The sequence below is a fragment of the Bufo bufo genome, chromosome 9, assembly GCF_905171765.1.
Source record: "Bufo bufo chromosome 9, aBufBuf1.1, whole genome shotgun sequence".
Classification (NCBI taxonomy): domain Eukaryota; kingdom Metazoa; phylum Chordata; class Amphibia; order Anura; family Bufonidae; genus Bufo; species Bufo bufo.
The window spans coordinates 168,252,316-168,271,660 of NC_053397.1; the positions used below are offsets into that span (position 1 = coordinate 168,252,316).

A 19,345-nucleotide genomic window follows, 5' to 3' on the forward strand; every position below is an offset into this window, starting at 1 on the left:
TTAAGTGTCCAGCCATATGAACACAGTTCCTTACCAATTGTTTCTTCCACCGCTGTCTTTACCTCTTGGTCATCTCTATACACGGAGGCTATTTGGATGAAAGCCTGTACTACCTTATCAGTGTCTGCAACATCAGTCTAAAAATAAATACACAAATTAGAAAAAAAAAGGAAACTTACAGTAGGTCCTCACCAAGCATAAGTACTTTGCATTGTAGATTTTGTAATATGTAGTACACAATACCTGAGCTATAATTGCTGAACGCCTAGGACCCATCTTTAAGAGTTTCTCAGGAGAGGGAAAGTTGAGGAAAGCGGATGCATCAACAGGAGGACGAGGACGAGGAGTGGTGGCAGGTGAGGATTCCTTTTAGAAAGCAAAAAGAAACAGGTTAACTTTAACCCATTCCGTTTCCAGACATAGCCCATTGCTTACAGCAGGGAGGCAAGCCACAAGGCATGGTCATCTTCCATTATAGTGAATGGCAAATCTAGAAACAGCTCGGCCTGCTCACTCACCTGCATCCACCAATGACTAGAATGGAGGTGGAACAATGGGCAGTTAAATCCCATCCCAAACACACAGGTTGACCACCACTGCCTTACCCATTGTGCATATATTTGGGTGGGGGGGAACAATAACACAGCAATTTATTATTGCTAACTGAATTGCTCCCAACAACAAGAGAAGCAATCCCTGAAGACACAGAGCAGCCAAGAGTGTTTCAAGTTCCATACTCCAAGTTCCCTACACCAAACTAAATATGGTTTTACAGCAGTATCACTCCCTACCAAGAGAAGCAATTCTAACAATATTTTATGCAATTACCAATCTTTTATTAAAATGGCCTCCAGTCCTGTATTTGTTATGGTATCATGCTTGTTAACCCGCAATCTCTACTCTAACCAGCCCATTTTAATTAACATGTTAATACTACCTGAGGAGGAAGCTTCTTTGGCTTTTCTTCTTCATTTTCCTCCTCTTCATCTCCTTCCTCTTCTTCGTCCTCATCATCTTCATCCTCATCCTCTTCATCATCTTCGCCATCTTCCTCCTCCTCCTCCTCCTCTTCGTCGTCGTCATCCTCATCTTCATCATCCTCGTTATCTTCATCTCCTTCATCATCACTGAAAAAAAATTTAAGAGGTATTTCTGTTAATGATTACAATTTTGCTCAGACCTTTATTATATCAGCTAAAATACTGCTCTCTAAAGAAAAAAAAAACTGGTATAACCTATTTAGCCCTGTAAAGTGTTACCATGAGAGCAGGATAGGACTACCAATGGTGTCAGTCATGTGACCCTCACAGATCATGTGATTTGGCTTTCAGTTAACTGCCCATACATCGAAGAAATGAATAGTAGTGTATTGAGGAGCAAAACATACAGTATATTGTATCACTACTTGCAGCATCTCATGTCTGTCAGCGTTTGTATAGAAGCAGATCTCTGTGCTGTTGCGTTTTTTTATATTAAACTTTATTAACATCACCTAGAGACAGGCAGCCATTGTACAAATCACCTAGAGACAGTCATGTGAATATATACAATGAAGTAGTTACTGTAATAACAAAACAAAAAAAATGAGTTTTTTGTGAACTCACCTTTAAAATCTCTTTCTCGCTTGATTCATTGGGGGACACAGGACTGAGTATAGCTTGCTGCTGCCACTAGGAGGCGACACTAGGCTGAAAACAGTTAGCTCCTCTCCTGCAGGCTATACCCCCTCTAGCCTGGAGAGAGCATTTCAGTTTGTGCTCCAGCAGTAGGAGAGACCAAAATAAAGTGAAAATTAACAGAAAACTGTACACTGTCATGAGACCGAACCAAACACAAGGTCCCAACAGGCAAAACAGGAACCCCACTTGCCTCACAACAATATGTGGGTGGGTGCTGTGGACCAAGTCGCTGCTTTACACAACTGAGACGCAGAAGCGTGGTGAAGGTGTGCCCAAGAAGCCCCGACCGCTCTGGTAGAGTGAGCCGTGATCCCGGGTGGAGGAACCTTGTCCCTGGAACGATAGGCCTCGGCAATGGCCGAGCGAATCTACCGAGCAATAGTCACCTTTGAAGCCGCCAAACCTTTACGAGGGCCTTCCGAGATAACGAACAGAGCGTCAGTGCGTCTAAAGAGGGCCACCACCGACAGATAGATCTTCAAGGCCCGTACTACATCCAGACAATGGAGGGAGACCTCCCACGGATGAGAAGGCTGAGAGCAAAACGAGGGCAAAACAATGTCCTCATTCACGTGAAAGGCAGAAACAACCTTTGGTAAAAAAGATGGCACTGGACGAAGAACCACCTTGGTTTCAACAGCCACGCCGTTAAACGTAGCGTATCTAAACTCTGATGGAAGACTGGGCCCTGGGAGAGTAGATCGGTTCCGATTGGCAGAGGCCACGGAGCATCTCCTAGCAGAATAATGAGTTCTGAGTACCAAGCTTGTCGAGGCCAGTCTGGGGCGATCAGGATTGTCTTGATGCCTTCCTTCCTGATTCTGCGTAGGATCCGAGGTAGAAGTGGTAACGGTGGGAATACGCGAAGCTGTCCCAAGGCGCCACGAGAGCGTCCACACCGTGTGCTGTTGGATCCCTTGCGCGAGAGAGGAAGAACGTGAGCTTGTGATTGAACCTGGACGCCATCAAGTCCACTTCCGGATGTCCCCACCTGAGACAGATGGCCTCGAACACCTCCGGATGGAGGGACCACTCCCCCGGGTCCACTGTTGTCCGGCTGAGACTGCCGAAATCATCGGAACATGGGACTCCGCCCACTGCAAAATCTTCGCAGACTTCTGCATCACCGGAAGGCTATGAGTCCCTCCTTGGTGGTTGATGTAGGCCACAGCTGAGGCATTGTCCGACTGCACCCTGATCGGACGACCCTGCAGAAGTGGAGTCCAATGGACAAGGGAGAGATAAATGGCCCGGAGTTCCAGTATGTTGATGGGAAGTTTGGACTCCGATGGAGACCAAACACCCTGGACCGTCCGTGTGGTGAGAACTCCGCCCCAACCGCGAAGGCTGGCGTCTGTTGTAATGATCGTCCATATCACTGGAAGGAAGGATTTCCCCGCCAACAGATGCGCATACTCTGTCCACCAACCGAGGGCTTATGTGTTTGGAGGGACAGCCGGATACGGCGATCCAGAGAATCCGGGGATTTGTCCCAAGATGACAAAATGGCTTGTTGAAATTGAGCGAAGGGAATGGCCTCAAAGGAGGCCACCATCATGCCCAGCACCCGCATGCAATTGCGGATAGACTTATTGCGGCGTTGCGTATAGATCTCTGAATGTCCACACTCTTGTCCAATGGCAGGCGTACCACGGCTGCACCTGAGTCTAGTATCATGCCCAGAAACCTGATTTGTGTAGTGGGAGATAAGCAGGATTCCCGCCGATTGACTATCCACCCGAAGCGGGACAGGGTGCTCAAAGTGATCTGAAGACTCTCCTCGCATTGGGAGACCGTAGATGCTTTGATCATGACATCGTCTAGATACGGGAGGAGAGTGATGCCCCTGGAGCGCAGGAGACCCAGGAGGGGGGCAAGCACCTTTGTGAACACTCTCGGAGCTGTCGCTAGGCCGAATGGCAGGGCGACAAACTGGTAGTGACATGAATAAATGGCAAAACGAAGAAAACGTTGATGAGCGGGTGCGATGGGAACGTGTAAGTAGGCGTCTTGGATATCTATCGATGCCATGAGTTCCCCCTGTACCAAAGAGGCAATCACGGAGCGGAGTGACTCCATCTTGAACCGTTCAATGCGGAGAAAGCGATTCACTATCTTGAGGTCCAGCACTGGGCGAACATCGCCTTCCTTTTTAGGTACTACGAAAAGGTTTGAATAGAAACCCGTAAATCTTTTGTGTAAGGGGACCGGAATTATCACGCCCCGTATGAGAAGGGACTGGACTGCTTGGAGAGGAAAAAACGGTTGGGTGGGATAGATTTGAATTCCATCTTGTATCCTGATGTCCCTACCTCTCGTGCCCAAGCGTCCGATATGAGTTTGCCACATTTCCTGAAAAAGAAGGAGACTACCCCCCCCACCTGTAAGGGTGGGGCCGCACCATCATGCTGAGGGCTGTTTCCCGGGAGCGGAACGAGGTTGCTGCGCTCGCGGACGCCATGCTGGCTGGGGTTTGAAGGATGGGCCTTTTCGCTGGTCCTGATTGGGTGGCCTAGATGCAGGTGGGCCGCCGGACGAGTGCCTGCAAACCTACGAAAGGACTCATAACGGGAAGATGTGACCCTAGGACGAAAGGAATGTTTCGCCTTGGGTTGCGGTAAATGGGTGCTTTTTCCCCCTGATGCTTCCGAAATAATATCATCTAGCCGGGTACCAAAGAGTCGAGACCCGGCAAAGGGAAGTCTTGAAAGAGAACGTTTGGAGGATGAATCCGCCGACCAGACTTTAAGCCACAGTTCTCGGCGGATAGATACTGCGAGAGCTGAGGAACGGGCTACCATCGTCCCCGCGTCCAGAGCCGCTTCGCAGAGGTACTTTCTTGCCTGGGAAATTTGTACCGCCAAGGACTGGAGTTCCGCCGGAGGAAGATTGGTTGCAAGGTCTTGGTTCAAATGGAGGGCCCACTCCGAAACAGACTTGGCTACCCATGCCGATGCGAAGATCGGGCGTAAGGCTGAACCACTGGCTGCAAAGACCGACTTCGATAGCGAGTCAATGTGCCAATCTACTGGGTCCTGGAGAGAGGAGCCATCCGCCACCGGAATAGTCGTGTTCTTTGCGAGGCGAGCGACCGGTGGGTCTACCTTCGGAGGTGAGGCCCATTTTTCCACACAATCAGTTGGAAAAGGGTAGAGCAAGTCTAACCGCTTTGGGACAATGAAGCGCAAACCTGGCTGGTCCCAAGCCTTTGCGACAACAACGAAAAAGTCATTGTGTACAGGGAAGGACTTGGGGGTCTGCTTTGTACGCAAAAACGACACTCCCTGGTGGCTGGTGGAGGGGAGTTCCTCCTGAATTTGGAAAGTGTCCCAGATAGCTGAAATCAGACCATAGATGCAATCTACCATAGATGCAATCTGGGAAGACTGCTCCAGGTCCATCTCCGTATTTGAATCCGCAATCTCACCATCTGATAGTGAGTCACCTAAAATGGAGGACGTCTGAGATCGGGAACTGGGAGGGGGAGGGGATGCAGAGCAGGGTGGATAAAAATCAATGATTAAAAAATAAATAAATAAATAGAAAAAAAAAAATCGGATTTTTTGGATTTAAATTAGATTTTTTTTTATATAAAATGCTTTTTGAGGAAAATATATTACCATCCAAAGGTTATTTCATTATGAAATAAAGATTACTTTTTTAATTATGTAGAATAAGGCTGTATATGTTTAATTTTTTGTTAAATTCCATTAATCCATTCACAATGTCCTGCTCTTCCAGAGGTTTTTGTAAGATTACTGGGTAGTTTCTCTGCCTACAAGATATTATCACAGATGCTAGGTTTACTTTTGGAGTTCTCAAAACTGAATTTATAACATGAACAGAGTTGAGAAAAAGATCTTAATCCTAACTTCTACAAACCTATAAATACAGAATCAACCCCTTCAGTGCTAAGTTTAAAGTTCAGTGAATAGAATATAAACAATATTTTTCTGATTGTTTGGAGTGGAATAGATCTGCACAAGAAGAAAGTGAAACTAAGGCTACTTTCACACTAGCGTTTAGAACGGATCCGTCTGCATTATATTGTAGAAAAAATTCTAAGTGTGAAAGTAGCTTCAGACGGATCCGTCCAGACTTTACATTGAAAGTCAATGGGGGACGGATCAGTTTGAAGATTGAGCCATATTGTGTCATCTTCAAACGGATCCGTCCCCATTGACTTACATTGTAAGTCTAGACGGATCCGCTTGCCTCCGCACGGCCAGGCGGACACCCGAACGCTTGGGTGTCCGCTTGCTGAGCGGAGGCTGAACGCTGCCAGACTGATGCATTCTGAGCGGATCCGCGTCCACTCAGAATGCATTAGGGCATTACGGATGCGTTCGGGGCCGCTTGTGAGAGCCTTCAAACGGAGCTCATAAGCGGACACCCGAACGCTGGTGTGAAAGTAGCCTAAGTGTAAGGAGGAAAAGGCAAGCAGACAAGGAGTACTACCAGTACTACCAGGGTGGATAAAAATCTCAGATTTTTTTTTAAAAAAGTCAGATTTTTTTTATATAAAATTCTTTTTGGAGGAAAATATATTACCATCCAAAGGTTATTCCATCATGAAATAAAGATTCGTTTTTTAATTATGTAGAATAAGGCTGTATATGTTTAATTCTTTTGGTAAATAAATTCCATGAATCCATTCACAATGTCATGCTCTTCCAGAGGTTTTTGTAAGGGTACTTTCACACTTGCGTTTTTCTTTTCCGGCATAGAGTTCCATCACGGGGGCTCTATACCAGAAAAGAACTGATCAGGTATATCCCTATGCATTCTGAATGGAGAGTAATCCGTTCAGGATGCATCAGGACGTCTTCAGTTCAGTCATTTTGACTGATCAGGCAAAAGATAAAACGTCAGCATGCTACGGTTTTATCTCCGGCGAAAAAAAAAACTGAAGACTTGCCTGAATGCCGGATCCGGCATTTTTCCCCATAGGAATGTATTAGTGCCGGATCTAGCATTCAAAATACCGGAATGCCGGATCCGTCCTTCTGGCCTCCACATGCGCAGACCAGTAAAAATGTGAAAAAAGATACAAGACGGATCTGTCTGTCCGCATGACAAGCGGAGAGACGGATACGCTCTTGCAATGCATTTGTAAGACGGATCCGCATCCGAATCCGTCTCACAAATGCTTTCAGTCACATGCAGATCGGCGGATCCGGCGGGCAGTTCCGACCGGATCACACTGTCGCAAGTGTGAAAGTAGCCTAAGATTACTGGGTAGTTTCTCTGCCTACAAGATATTATCACAGATGCTTGGTTTACTTTTGCAGTTCTCAAAACTGAATTTGACTCAGCAGAGATCACATGCCTCTTCTTCACAGCAAAAATGTTATAACATGAACAGAGTTGAGAAAAAGACCTTAATCCGAACTTCTACAAACCTATGAATGCAGAATCAACCTAATCAAACTAATATGAAAAGTTGTTATTCTAAAAATCCTCATCTACTTGCATATTATAAGTTATACCAGCGACAATTAGTCTTTATGTAGAAAACTATGATTTAAATCAAGCCTTACTGACTAGTGATTTAAATCCGTTTGATTTAAATCAAATCCACCCTGATGCAGAGGCGTCAAAAGAGGAATGACGACCTGATCTGCGACGCTTGCTAGTAAGCCTGCTCCTAGTTTTGTGCGCCTTGCGAAGGGGAGGGCTGCACTGTGGGCGATTTCTTTACCAAACGACCCAGTAATGAAAGGGTGGAATGGGAGACTTTGGAGAGGTCTTCTACTGCCCAGGACAGGGACCTTGCCCAGTCAGGTTCTCCACAGCCAGAGGGTTCTTGAACTCCTGTGGGTTGTGACAATATGGATGGATGGCTCTGTGGGGCCGCCTGACATGCAGAGCATAGTGAGAGTGACTGGCCACGAGGGAATTTAACAGAACATGAAGTGCAGGCATAATAAGTGGTCCTGCAGGGTGCCTGGGGAGGGGTCTGACATTGTGTGGCTTCTCTATGCTGGAGGGGGTAGCGATCTCCTACTATTAGAAGTCCCAGGTCCTGTGTCCTTGTGGCAAGGGAGCGCTGGAGAGGTCTTCCGGAGTGCCGCGGTGGGAAAATAGGCTCCGCACCCCGCGTGGGTCGTGTGAGGAAACGTCCGGGAAGAAGCCACACCCCCCTTCCCCGCCTGCATGTTAGGAGCCACCATGAGACGGGAAGGGGTTAATATACCGCCGGACAGGTTGCCTCAGGAGATGCCTGGAGACTTAAGAGCGCTGAAGAGGGAGAGATCGGACCGCTCTCCTTGTAGTGGCAGAGCCGCTGCAGCCGCGATGCTGCCGACATTAACCCCCGCAGTGCCGTACCACCGCTGAGGATCTGAGGACGCAGGAGGGAGATCGCTACCCAGCAGACAGGGGTGAGGAGCTAAGGGGGAGTAATACTCACCTGTCTGTGGACTTTGCCCTTAGATGTCGTCCCAGCAGGGCCACCCAACGACTGCTGGCAGAAGGCATCTGGGTTCAGGGCAGGATAGGGGTGGTGAGTAGGTGGCCCTATTGCTGGTGGGAAGCAGGGGAACGAGGCTGCCCTGGTCCACTTGTCTTCTTGGGGGGGCAAGGCGGTGGGACAACCGACACCGGCTAGCCTCCCAGGGAGACAGATGCCATGCGAATCTGTGCCCCATGAACCTAATAAAATAAAAATAAACTTTCCAAAAGAGCCACCCTCTGCCACCCAATGCTCTCTCCAGGCTGGAGGGGGTATAGGCTGCAGGGGAGGAGCTAACAGTTTTCAGCCTAGTGTCGCCTCCTAGTGGCAGCAGCAAGCTATACCCACGGTCCTGTGTCCCCCAATGATATGAGCGAGAAAAGGAGACTTTTTTTGTGAAACTCACCTGTAAAATCTTTTTCTCGTCTTTTCCATTGGGGGACACAGACCATGGGTATAGCTTAGGCCATTACTAGGAGGAGCCACTATGCAAATAATAAAAAACAGCTCCTCCTCCACTGGCTATACCCCCAATGCTCCAACAGGAGGACCTCCGTGCGTGCAAAAGCAGTAGGAGATCAGAAACCAAATATTAACAAAGAAAAGCAGAACCAAGGAACACCGCCATCGGGCCGTTAACCATAAGGTCCCACTAGAATAGAACCAACCCCTCCTGCAACAGACAAGAATGGGTGGGAGCTGTGTCCCCCAATGGAAAAGACGAGAAAAAGATTTTACAGGTGAGTTCCACAAAATAAAATCTCCTTTTCTCGCCCATTCCATGGGACGTCCTAGAGCAGTCCATGGGGTGGGAAGACCAGCACCTCCAGAGGGAAAACGTCCAACGGTTAAACAGGAGAAGAAAAAACTACAGGGACAACCCTGCAGGAGCAGGTGTCACCTCCTTATCTGACACAAAGCTAAAACTGAGGTCCTCCTGTTGGAGCATGGGGGTATAGCCAGTGGAGGAGGAGCTGTTTTTTATTATTTGCATAGTGTCTCCTCCTAGTAATGGCCCAAGCTATACCCATGGTCTGTGTCCCTCAATGGAATGGGCGAGAAAATATTATTCCATCACTAATCCTAGTTGCAAACCATATGGATGTGCATAGACTGATGCCATGTTTCAGTTAGGCCATGGATGCATTACATAGGACTGACACATGGCCTACTGCATATAGGAGTCAACTGCCTGATCTTAAAAAAAGGAATGGAATCAGAATTTTGAATACATGTATATTAGATTTGTATGATTTCCTATCATATAAACAAACAAAAAAAAAAAAATACCCCTTTAAAGCTACTTTCACACTAGCGGCACGGACCTCCAGCAGGCTGTTCAGTCGGGTGAACAGCCTGTCGAATCAGTCCTGCTGCTAGTGACCGCGTGCCCCCGGACTGCCGCTCCGTCCCCATTGACTATAATGGGGGCGGGGGAGGAGGCATGGCGAGAGGCTGCCGGAATAAAAAAGAGGACATGTCCAACATTTATTCCGGCAGCCTCTCGTCGTGCGCTGCCGTGCCTCCGCCGGAACTCCGCACCGCCCCCATTGTAGTCACTGGGGATGAAGCGGCAGTCCGGGGGCACAAGGTCACTAGCGGCAAGACGGATCCGATAGGCTGTTCACCCGACAGAACAACCTGCCGGAGGTCAGCTAGTGTGAAAGTAGCCTAAGCAGAGTGAAAGAGACAAGTTAATTTTGCACATAAGTTAAACATTAAGGCCAAAACCTTTGAATGGCGACCACATTTAGTGAAGACAGTTGGGAAACGTGATTGTAACAGTCTACCAATAAGCAAAATGTTTGAAGCTCAAACCTGGGCTAACAGTTGCTAAGACCTGTTAGTCAGACCACCTGTCGGAGGCGTTTCTCTAACAATATGCAGAGCACTAAAATTCCAAAGTCAAATGACACTGGAAGATTTATTATTATTCTTGGAGGTTGAGGTTGAATGACAGTACGTACCTCAGGGACCCCAGCACTGAGCTCATGTTATAGCCATCCAAAATTTCCTGAACATGTTCACAACCTTCTTCACCCAGGTTATTTCCTACAAAGCAAGCATACCAAGTTGAAATCATGCCTTTGAACAAAATTAATAGTTTCAATTCTGCTTTTTAATATAAATAGTTTAGTTAAACTTTTCACATACAGTTCTTAGCGTAACATTTACATTCTATGAGGCTCCATTCACACATCCGTGTGTGTTTTGCGGATTCGCAAAACACGGACAGCGGCAATGTGCGTTCCGCATTTTGCGGACCGCACATTGCCAGCACTAAGAGAATATGCATATTCTTGTCTGCTATTGCGGCCCCATATAAATGTATGGGTCCGCAATTTCGTTCCGCAAAATGCGGAGTGGAATTGCAGATGTGTGAATGGAGCCTAAGTTGGATAGAATGGCCATATATGAAAAGATTGCAGCTATCCAAGGTGATACGGTTGACGCTTTATTTGAAACTCTGGCAGCCTTGCTTGTCCTCCTCTCACAGGCTATAGTATGTGACTTTATAAAGGCTTTGGGTGTTCTTTATCATTTATATATGTTGTAGGTGATATGAGGCCACCCCCCTGCTGCCCTATCTATTCAACAGATCCAAAGTCCTATGCCACACTTCTCATGAGATATGCTCTTTTTTTCTGGTTTTGTTTATTGTTCCGTTTTTGACTGAGCATTCAAGTGTCTGTACCATTAGTCGACTTATTCTGTGCTTTTTTTCTCCCCTGTGCTGCTGAGTAGAACACAGAGCGCGCTCCTTATTCTCTGATACTAGACTGCGCAATAGCGAAGCCTAGTATCGTAAAAAGGAAAAAGGAGACTTTTGTATTACTTACCAGTAAAGTCTCTTTCTCGCTCTTCCTTGGGGGACACAGGAAACCATGGGTATAGCTCTGCTCCCTAGGAGGCGTGACACTAAGTGAAAGCTGTAAGCCCCTCCTCCATCAGCTATACCCCTCAGCCTGGAGAAGAGACTGCCAGTTGCGTGTCCAAGTAGTGAAAGATAACCACCAACCGGAAAAAAGAACTATCGAGCCCCAACGGGGGCAACCAAGCCGGAACCACAACTGTAACCCAAATGAAGGGCGGGTGCTGTGTCCCCCAAGGAAGAGCGAGAAAGAGACTTTACTGGTAAGTAATACAAAAGTCTCCTTTTCTCGCCCATATTCCTTGGGGGACACAGGAAACCATGGGACGTTCCAGAGCAGTCCCAGAAGGGAGGGACCAGAACAAACTAGACCAACACCAGAGGCATCAATCAACTGCCGCCTGCAACACCAGACGGCCTAAAGCAGCGTCAGCCGACGCATGAGTATGCACCCTGTAGAACTTGGTGAAGGTGTGCAAGGAGGACCAAGTGGCCGCCTTGCAAATCTGCTCCGTAGAAGCCCGATTCCTCTGAGCCCAGGAAGCCCCGACCGCTCTAGTGGAGTGAGCGGTAACACCAAGGGGCGGAACCTTGCCCTTGGCGAGATAAGACTCAGTAACAGCCATCTTGACAAAACGGGCGATAGCAACTTTGGATGCCGCCATCCCTCTGCGCGACCCCTCCGGAACCACAAAGAGCGAGTCAGTACGCCTGAAAGAGCTGGTTACCTCCAGGTAAACCTTGAGCGCCCTGACAACGTCCAGGCGATGAAGCTCCCTCTCCCGCGGGTGGGAAGGGGAAGGACACAAAGAGGGGAGAACGATGTCCTCGTTCAGATGAAAGGCGGAGACCACCTTAGGAAGGAAGGAAGGGACCGGACGAAGAACCACCTTGTCCTGGTGGAACACTAGGAAAGGTTCCAGACAGGAGAGTGCAGCCAATTCGGACACCCTCCGAAGAGAGGTGACGGCTACAAGGAAAATAACCTTGCAGGACAGAAGTCGCAAGGAAACCGTCCGCAGGGGCTCGAAAGGGGAAGCCTGGAGCGCTGAGAGAACCAGGTTCAGGTCCCAGGGCGGTACCGGAGGACGGTACGGGGGAACCGCGTGAGCCACACCCTGAAGGAAGGTCTTGACCGGACCAAGGGGGGCCAGTGGGCGCTGAAACAAAATGGACAGCGCAGACACCTGACCCTTCAAAGAACTAAGGGCCAGCCCTTGGGCCAGTCCGCTCTGCAGGAAGGACAAAACGGTGGGGAGAGAAAAGCGGAGCGGAGGAATCCCCAGATCGGCACAGAACCCCAAAAAGGTCCTCCAGGTCCTATAATAGATCCTAGAAGAGGACGGCTTTCGGGCGCGGATCATGGTGCGGACGACGTCCGCAGAAAAACCCCTACGCGTCAGGACGGTGGTCTCAACAACCACGCCGTCAAACGTAGGGACCCTAAACGCGGGTGGAAGATCGGTCCCTGAGAGAGAAGATCTTCCCTGGCGGGCAGCGGCCAGGGCGCGTCTGCCAGGAGCAGCATGAGGTCGGCATACCAAGACCGGCGGGGCCAGTCCGGAGCGACCAGAATCACCGAGACGCCTTCCGCCGCTATCTTCCGAAGGACCTTGGGCAGGAGAGGGATGGGAGGGAATATGTATGGGCGCGCGAAGCCTCGCCAAGGAAGAACGAGGGCGTCGGCTCCGCAGGCTCCCGGATCCCTGGCCCTGGACAGATATGCGGGGACCTTGTGATTGAATTTTGAGGCCATGAGGTCCACGTCCGGTATGCCCCAACGAAGGCAAATGGCCTCGAACACCTCCGGGTGAAGAGACCACTCGCCGGGGTCGACGGTGGTGCGACTGAGGAAGTCCGCCGCCCAATTGTCCACCCCTGGAATAAAAATTGCAGATAGGGCCGGGACGTGGGCTTCCGCCCAACGGAGAATGCTGGTGACCTCCCGCATTGCTGCAACGCTGCGAGTGCCCCCCTGGTGGTTTATGTACGCCACGGCCGTGGCGTTGTCCGATTGCACACGAACTGGATGACCCTTCAGCAGATGAGTCCAGTGTCGCAGAGACAGAAGGGCCGCTCTCAGCTCCAGGACATTGATCGAGAGTTTGGACTCCGATGGAGACCAAATGCCCTGGACGGATCGGGGAGGAAACACGCCTCCCCAGCCCAAGAGACTGGCATCGGTTGTAACCACCAACCAGTTGATCGGCAGAAAGGACCTGCCCAGAAGAGGGGACTGCAACCACCAGCGGAGAGATGACCGTACCGGAGGCGATAGATGGAAAGGATGATCCAGAGACTCCGGCGATTTGTCCCAGGAGGAGAGGATCGCCCGTTGGAGAGGGCGGGAGTGAAACTGCGCAAATGGGATTGCCTCGAAGCAGGCAACCATCTGCCCCAAGACCCGCATGCAGAAGCGGAAGGACGGTCGACGGTGGAGAAGGAGACCCTGAATCGCCCGACGGAGGGTCAGACGTTTTTCCGAGGGAAGACGTACCTCCGCCGCTTCCGTGTCTAAAAGCATTCCCAGGAAGACCAGTTGTCTGGCGGGAGGAAGGGAGGACTTGGGGAAGTTGATGACCCAACCGAATCTCGCCAGAGTCTCTAGAGTGAGATCCACGCTGGCAACCGCTTGGGAAAGGGACGGAGCCTTGATGAGGATATCGTCCAAGTACGGTAGCAGAAAAACACCCCTGGAACGGAGTAAGGCCAAAACCGGGGCCAGGACCTTGGTGAACACCCGGGGGGCTGTTGCCAGCCCAAAGGGAAGGGCGACAAACTGGAAGTGGAGGTCCCCCACGGCGAATCGGAGGAAGCGATGGTGACACCGGGCTACCGGAACATGGAGGTAGGCATCCTGTATATCGATGGAAGACATGAAATCTCCCTGCTCCAGGGAAGCCACCGCGGAACGGAGGGACTCCATCCGAAACCGTCGAAGGAAGAGAAAACGGTTGAGCTTTTTGAGGTCCAAAATGGGCCGCACCGAACCTCCCTTCTTGGGAACAACAAAGAGGTTCGAATAGAACCCTTGGAACCTTTCCTCTAGAGGAACGGGGGTAATCACCCCTCTGTCCAGTAAGGCTTGAACAGCCGCGGAGAACGCAGCCGCGCTTTTCGGGTCCCGCGGGGGGCGGGAGCGAAAGAACCGATCTGGAGGGAAAGACGCAAATTCGATTTTGTATCCTGAGGACACAATTTCGAGAGCCCAGGCGTCGGAGATGTGAGCCATCCAGATGTCCCTGAAAAGGAGGAGCCGGCCCCCCACCCGGGTGGGTGGGGGCGCGCCTTCAGGCAGAGGATTGCTTTGCTGCGGGTGTGCGGGCAGCCTGCGGCCTGCGCCAGGAGGGCTGTGCCCGAAAAAAAACGGCTTCCTACGTTTATCCTGGGGAGGGGCCGAAGCGGCAGCTGCGGGGGGAGCCCCAGAGGTCCTGCGGGAGGACCGAAAACGAGACGCACCGGGGCGTCCGCGGGGGGCGCCCCTGGCTTGGGGTTGAGGGAGATGGGTGCTTTTACCACCTGTGGCCTCCGAAATAAGCTCGTCTAGGCGGACCCCGAAAAGGCGGGAACCCGCAAACGGTAGCCCCGCCAAGGAACGTTTGGAGGCAGCGTCCGCTTTCCAAACTTTCAGCCAGAGCTCCCTCCTGACGGAAACCGCCAGGGCGGAGGAGCGTGCAATAAGGGCTCCCGCATCAAGGGAGGCCTCACAAACAAAATTCCCGGCCCGAATAATAAGCTGGGCCAAGGAACGTAGGTCCTGGATGGGGACGTCCGAGTCCAACTCCTGTTCCAGCTGCGCACCCCAAGCAGAGATTGCTTTACCTGCCCAAGCAGAGGCAAAAACCGGTCTGAGAGCAGAACCGGAGGCAGCAAAAATGCCCTTGGAAAGGGTCTCCATGCGACGGTCCTCCGCTGACTGAAGAGAGGACCCGTCGGGAACAGGGATGGCCGTGTTTTTTGACAGACGGGCCACAGGGGGGTCCACCTTGGGTGGGGACGACCAGGTGGCCACGACATCGGCTGGAAATGGATAGCAAATGTCCAGCTTCTTGGGATTGACAAAACGGGCGTCCGGGCGAGCCCAAGCCTTAGACACCACGGAGGAGAAATCAGAGTGGATTGGAAAGACTTTTGAGGCCTGCCTGGGTCTGATAAAGGAGACGCTAGCTGCGTCAGAGCTAGGGGGGTCATCCTGCACCTTAAAGGTGTCACGAATATCCGAGATGAGTTGACTCATCGCTGAGGCTAGCTTGGACGGCAGGGCCGAGTCCATTTCCAAATCTGAAACCGCCAATTCACCTTCAGAGAGCGAATCCTTTGGAGAGGAGAGGCTCGTCTGGGTGCGCACGCGTGGCGGGGAGAGGGAGGCATCCGAGGAGGAGGCTCGCTCTACTCTAAGACGCTTCTGAGAGTGCCTAGCTCGGGAGGGGTCACTAAGAGGGAGTGAACCCGCTGCAGCGGCAGAAGCGGTGGACCCGGGGGGCGCGACAGTAAAAGTAGCGTCCTGCGGGGTAGGTGGCCTGTCTATTAGGCGGCCCACGACATGAGTGAGGCTTTCCACGGCCTGGGACAGGGATCTAGCCCAGTCAGGCGGGTCAGAGGAAGCAGGGAGCGACACAGCGGGCGACTGAGGCTGCGGTGGAGCTCGGCATGCAGGACAGTGCGGATCAGACTGCCCCCGGGGAAAGGGTTCCCTACAAGCAGTACAGGCATGGTACCAAGGCTTGGCAGCTGCAGAAGGGTCTGACATGGTGGAAATGTTGCCTTATGGGAGACCCCAGGGCTAAAGGAACGGAGATTACACCCAACAACAGTACTGGCACGGAGGGGGTTAACAGTCCTACCAGACCCTGCAAGCGGCAGCAGCAAGGGAAGCAGACTGAAGGAGGCTGTGGAGGAGAGGCAGCCGGCACGGGGATGAACAGCTTCAGGATCGGACGTAGCAGGATTCCACGCAGTATGCGATGTGGAGCCCGACGAAACCGGAAGTAGCGGAGCGCTATGAAGCTCCGCCCACCCCTCGCCGCGCTGAAGAGACGCAAAGCCGCGCGCGCGCGGCAAAATGATTTTAACCCCCAAGCTTGGATGAGTGCCGGCCAGCTATGGCGCCTGTTCGTGCCAAGGAAAAACGGCCCCCAGCCTACAGCCGTCCCTGAAGGCATGAGTTCGTGCCCTGCCGCTAATAAAGTGAATTTTTGCCCTGACAAAGTCCCCCCCAAATGATAGGTTGCCGGTAAGATATGCCCATGGGGGGGGGGGGGGGGGGGGGCGGCTCGATGTAGCAGCAGTGGGAAGGAAGGGGAGGCTGGAGCAGCCACTCTCACCATCGCTGTCTTCACCCTCAATCCATCCAGCAGGGTCGCCCCTTCAGCTACTGGCACCGCAGTGGCAGGAAGCCGGGGGAGGGACTTGGCGTGCGGGCGACCCTTGAGCTGGCGGGACGCAGGGGAGCGAGGCTGCCCTGGTCCACCTTGTCTTCTGTGGGGGAGGCGGCAGTGCGGTATTACCGGCACTGGCGCAACTCAACCCCGGGAGAAACAGAGGGGTCTAATGCGCCTCTGTTGTCCCTGTAGGTAGAAAAAAATCGAATTAAAACAACAAATAACGCAAAAAATAAAAAATTATAGGAAAACAACCCTGCATAAGCAGGGGGTGTCTTGCCTCCTTGGACACTAAGCAAAAACTGGCAGTCTCTTCTCCAGGCTGAGGGGTATAGCTGATGGAGGAGGGGCTTACAGCTTTCACTTAGTGTCACGCCTCCTAGGGAGCAGAGCTATACCCATGGTTTCCTGTGTCCCCCAAGGAATATGGGCGAGAAATCCTGGTATCTAGGTCGATACCAGGTAAAAGTATCAATTGGGTATCGAAAATTCGATACCCGAAACCACCCTAGTTCCTAGTTATAGCCATTTGTTATGCATAAGAAATCAGCATGTGATGAAAAAAGCAACGCATTTAAAGAATTTACAAATTAAAAAAAAATATAAAATTTACATTTTAAACACTTACCATTTATATCCAATTTCTCAAGCTCAGATTTATCTTCAATTGATTCAGCCAAACTAACAGCTGCTTCACGTTCAATTTCACAGAAGGAAAGGTTAAGTTCCTGTCATGAAGGCAAAAATTAAATGTAATTTAATACAGAAGCAAATTTTGTTAACCATAACAAAGAATTTTTCGGATATAGCTCACCAGTTGCAATAAAATAAAATAAAAAGTTCTTACTGAAAAGTTGAGCTTTTTTTTTTTTTTTTTTTTTAATCTCTTATTATACATTTTTTCCCACAGAAAGTTACAAGACAAAACACAAAATCAAGCTGGTCATAGACAAGTTAAAACAACAAATGATCAATCGTTTGCCTAAATCTGAACTTCTATTAATAGGATATATATCTGTCATTGGCTATGAACGACTTCGAAATATACCTATATAAACATGACCAGCTTCATCGTCAAACAGGAGAAGAGGATCAGATATCCCACTGACACTATTTTAACCCCTTAACAACCGACGTAACTGTACATCATCGGTCACTGGTAAGAGTATGGAGCGCAGTCAGAAGCCGGGCCTGCTCCGTACACAGAGTGGCGGCTGTTCAATACAGCTCACACAATCCTGGAGAAGCTAGGAGAACTCTGGTCCCAATTTTTATTTTTATTTTTTTATTTAATCACTTACTGCCACACAAACACAGAACATACCTTTATTTTATGTAAGCCCTCTCTTAGGGCAGCAGCAATGGCCATTGCTCCTTTAGATCGCACCAAACAATCTCCAAAATTGATATGCTCCACTTGCCTTAAAGACTTTAGTGCCTAAAAGCAGAAGAGTTAATTGGAAACTTACTCAAGAAACTCAAATCGATTACATTGATTATCAAACATATAAAAAGTGACTCGAGGATTGAAATAAAATATTACCTCTGCCATAGCAATGCCTCCTTTATCTGTAAATGTATTATCATTGAGATTAATGACTTTCAATAAAGGATTTGCTTTAAAGGCTTCAGCCAACGCAGTGATGCCAGCATGGTTGATCCCATTCTGGGGCATGTGTACTTCTTCCAAGGTGCCGATTAACTAGGGACAAAATAATGGATTTAAAATGGAGGTGGGCTGACATAATATTATCAATAAATCAAACAAACAGCACCTACCCGAAAGGCCTCTGCCAAAGCTGTGGCACCGTCATTTTCCAAGCGATTCCTTCCTGCCACAAACACCTTGAGGGCCAGGGGTTTGCCAAGAGAACTGGATGTTTTGTGGCATGCAGTAAGTGCTGCAGCCAGAATCTGGAGGAATATTGGTGAGTAAGTACAAATCTTTCATGTATACTTTTCCTCTGATAAAAGCATCCATTATTCGTACCACTCCGGAAATGTCTGTTCTCGTTATCCAAAAGAGAAGCAGGACCAAAGCACAGAACTTGCGCAAATATATCTAATATACTTCATCTTGGAGAATGATCCACTCCTGGTTTTGGATAACAATCACGGATGAAAAACAAGGACGTGTGAATAAGACTACATTCAGACGTCCGATTCTAGCCCCATATAGAAGTGCCTATTCTTGTCTGCGATTGCGGACAAGAATAGGACATGCTCTATATTTTTTGTGGGGCTGTGGAACGGAACTATGGATCCAGACAGCACACCTTGTGCAGCCCCATTAAAATGAATGGGTCCGCATCTGTTCCACAAAATTGCGGAATGGATGCAGACTCAGAAATACAGCGCCCAGATGTCACTGGCCTGTGGAAAACAGCAAGAAGGCTGTGGTGCAACTGCAAGTTCCACTGTCGTGTCAAATAGCTGATCAGTGGGAGTCCTGGGTGTCGGACCCCCGTCGATCAGATGCTGATGATCTATCTATAGATAATCAGAAGAAAAGAAAAAAAAAAAAAAAAGGTATAGAACTCCTTTAAGTAAAACTAGGACCATATCACTGTCCGGCCGGTAGGGTGGCTGCCCAGAAATAGTCAAATAAGAGTATGGTTGAAAAGGGAAGCTGGGGGATTGTGCTGCATGGGTCAGGCCCTAATTGACTGGTAGGATTTCCCAGCATTGTACAACTTTGCAACGAGATAATAGCTTCCAAAACTAGGAAGCAGCATTGTTCACCAAATACTGTAAAGGTGGCATCAAAGTACCTTTCCTCCACCAATTCCCATTCCACAGTTGTTTAGTTTCAGTTCTTGAAGTGTGTAGCACACAGGACTTTTCAGCAGTGCCTCAAACCCTTGAACCCCATCTGGTCCAAAAGCATTGTCACTCAGATCAAGCTCTGTCAGCTGCGCCCCAGCACTCATCAATGCATCACCTAAAGACATCTGTAAGG

The 19,345-nt window shown here is 49.8% G+C and overlaps 1 protein-coding gene across 1 annotated transcript in view; it reads right to left on the minus strand.

Annotated features, from left to right (window-relative positions):
- RANGAP1 (Ran GTPase activating protein 1) overlaps positions 1–19,345 on the minus strand; it is an 83,857-nt gene that overhangs the window by 27,539 nt on the left and 36,973 nt on the right. Inside the window, exons 5-13 of the mRNA XM_040407522.1 lie at positions 19,158–19,337; positions 18,166–18,300; positions 17,930–18,088; positions 17,711–17,824; positions 17,015–17,114; positions 10,101–10,185; positions 938–1,127; positions 244–366; positions 35–137 (exon numbers count right to left, since the gene is read on the minus strand). Of these exons, the coding sequence (XP_040263456.1) occupies positions 35–137; positions 244–366; positions 938–1,127; positions 10,101–10,185; positions 17,015–17,114; positions 17,711–17,824; positions 17,930–18,088; positions 18,166–18,300; positions 19,158–19,337 (1,189 nt within the window). The remainder of the gene's footprint in view (positions 1–34; positions 138–243; positions 367–937; positions 1,128–10,100; positions 10,186–17,014; positions 17,115–17,710; positions 17,825–17,929; positions 18,089–18,165; positions 18,301–19,157; positions 19,338–19,345) is intronic.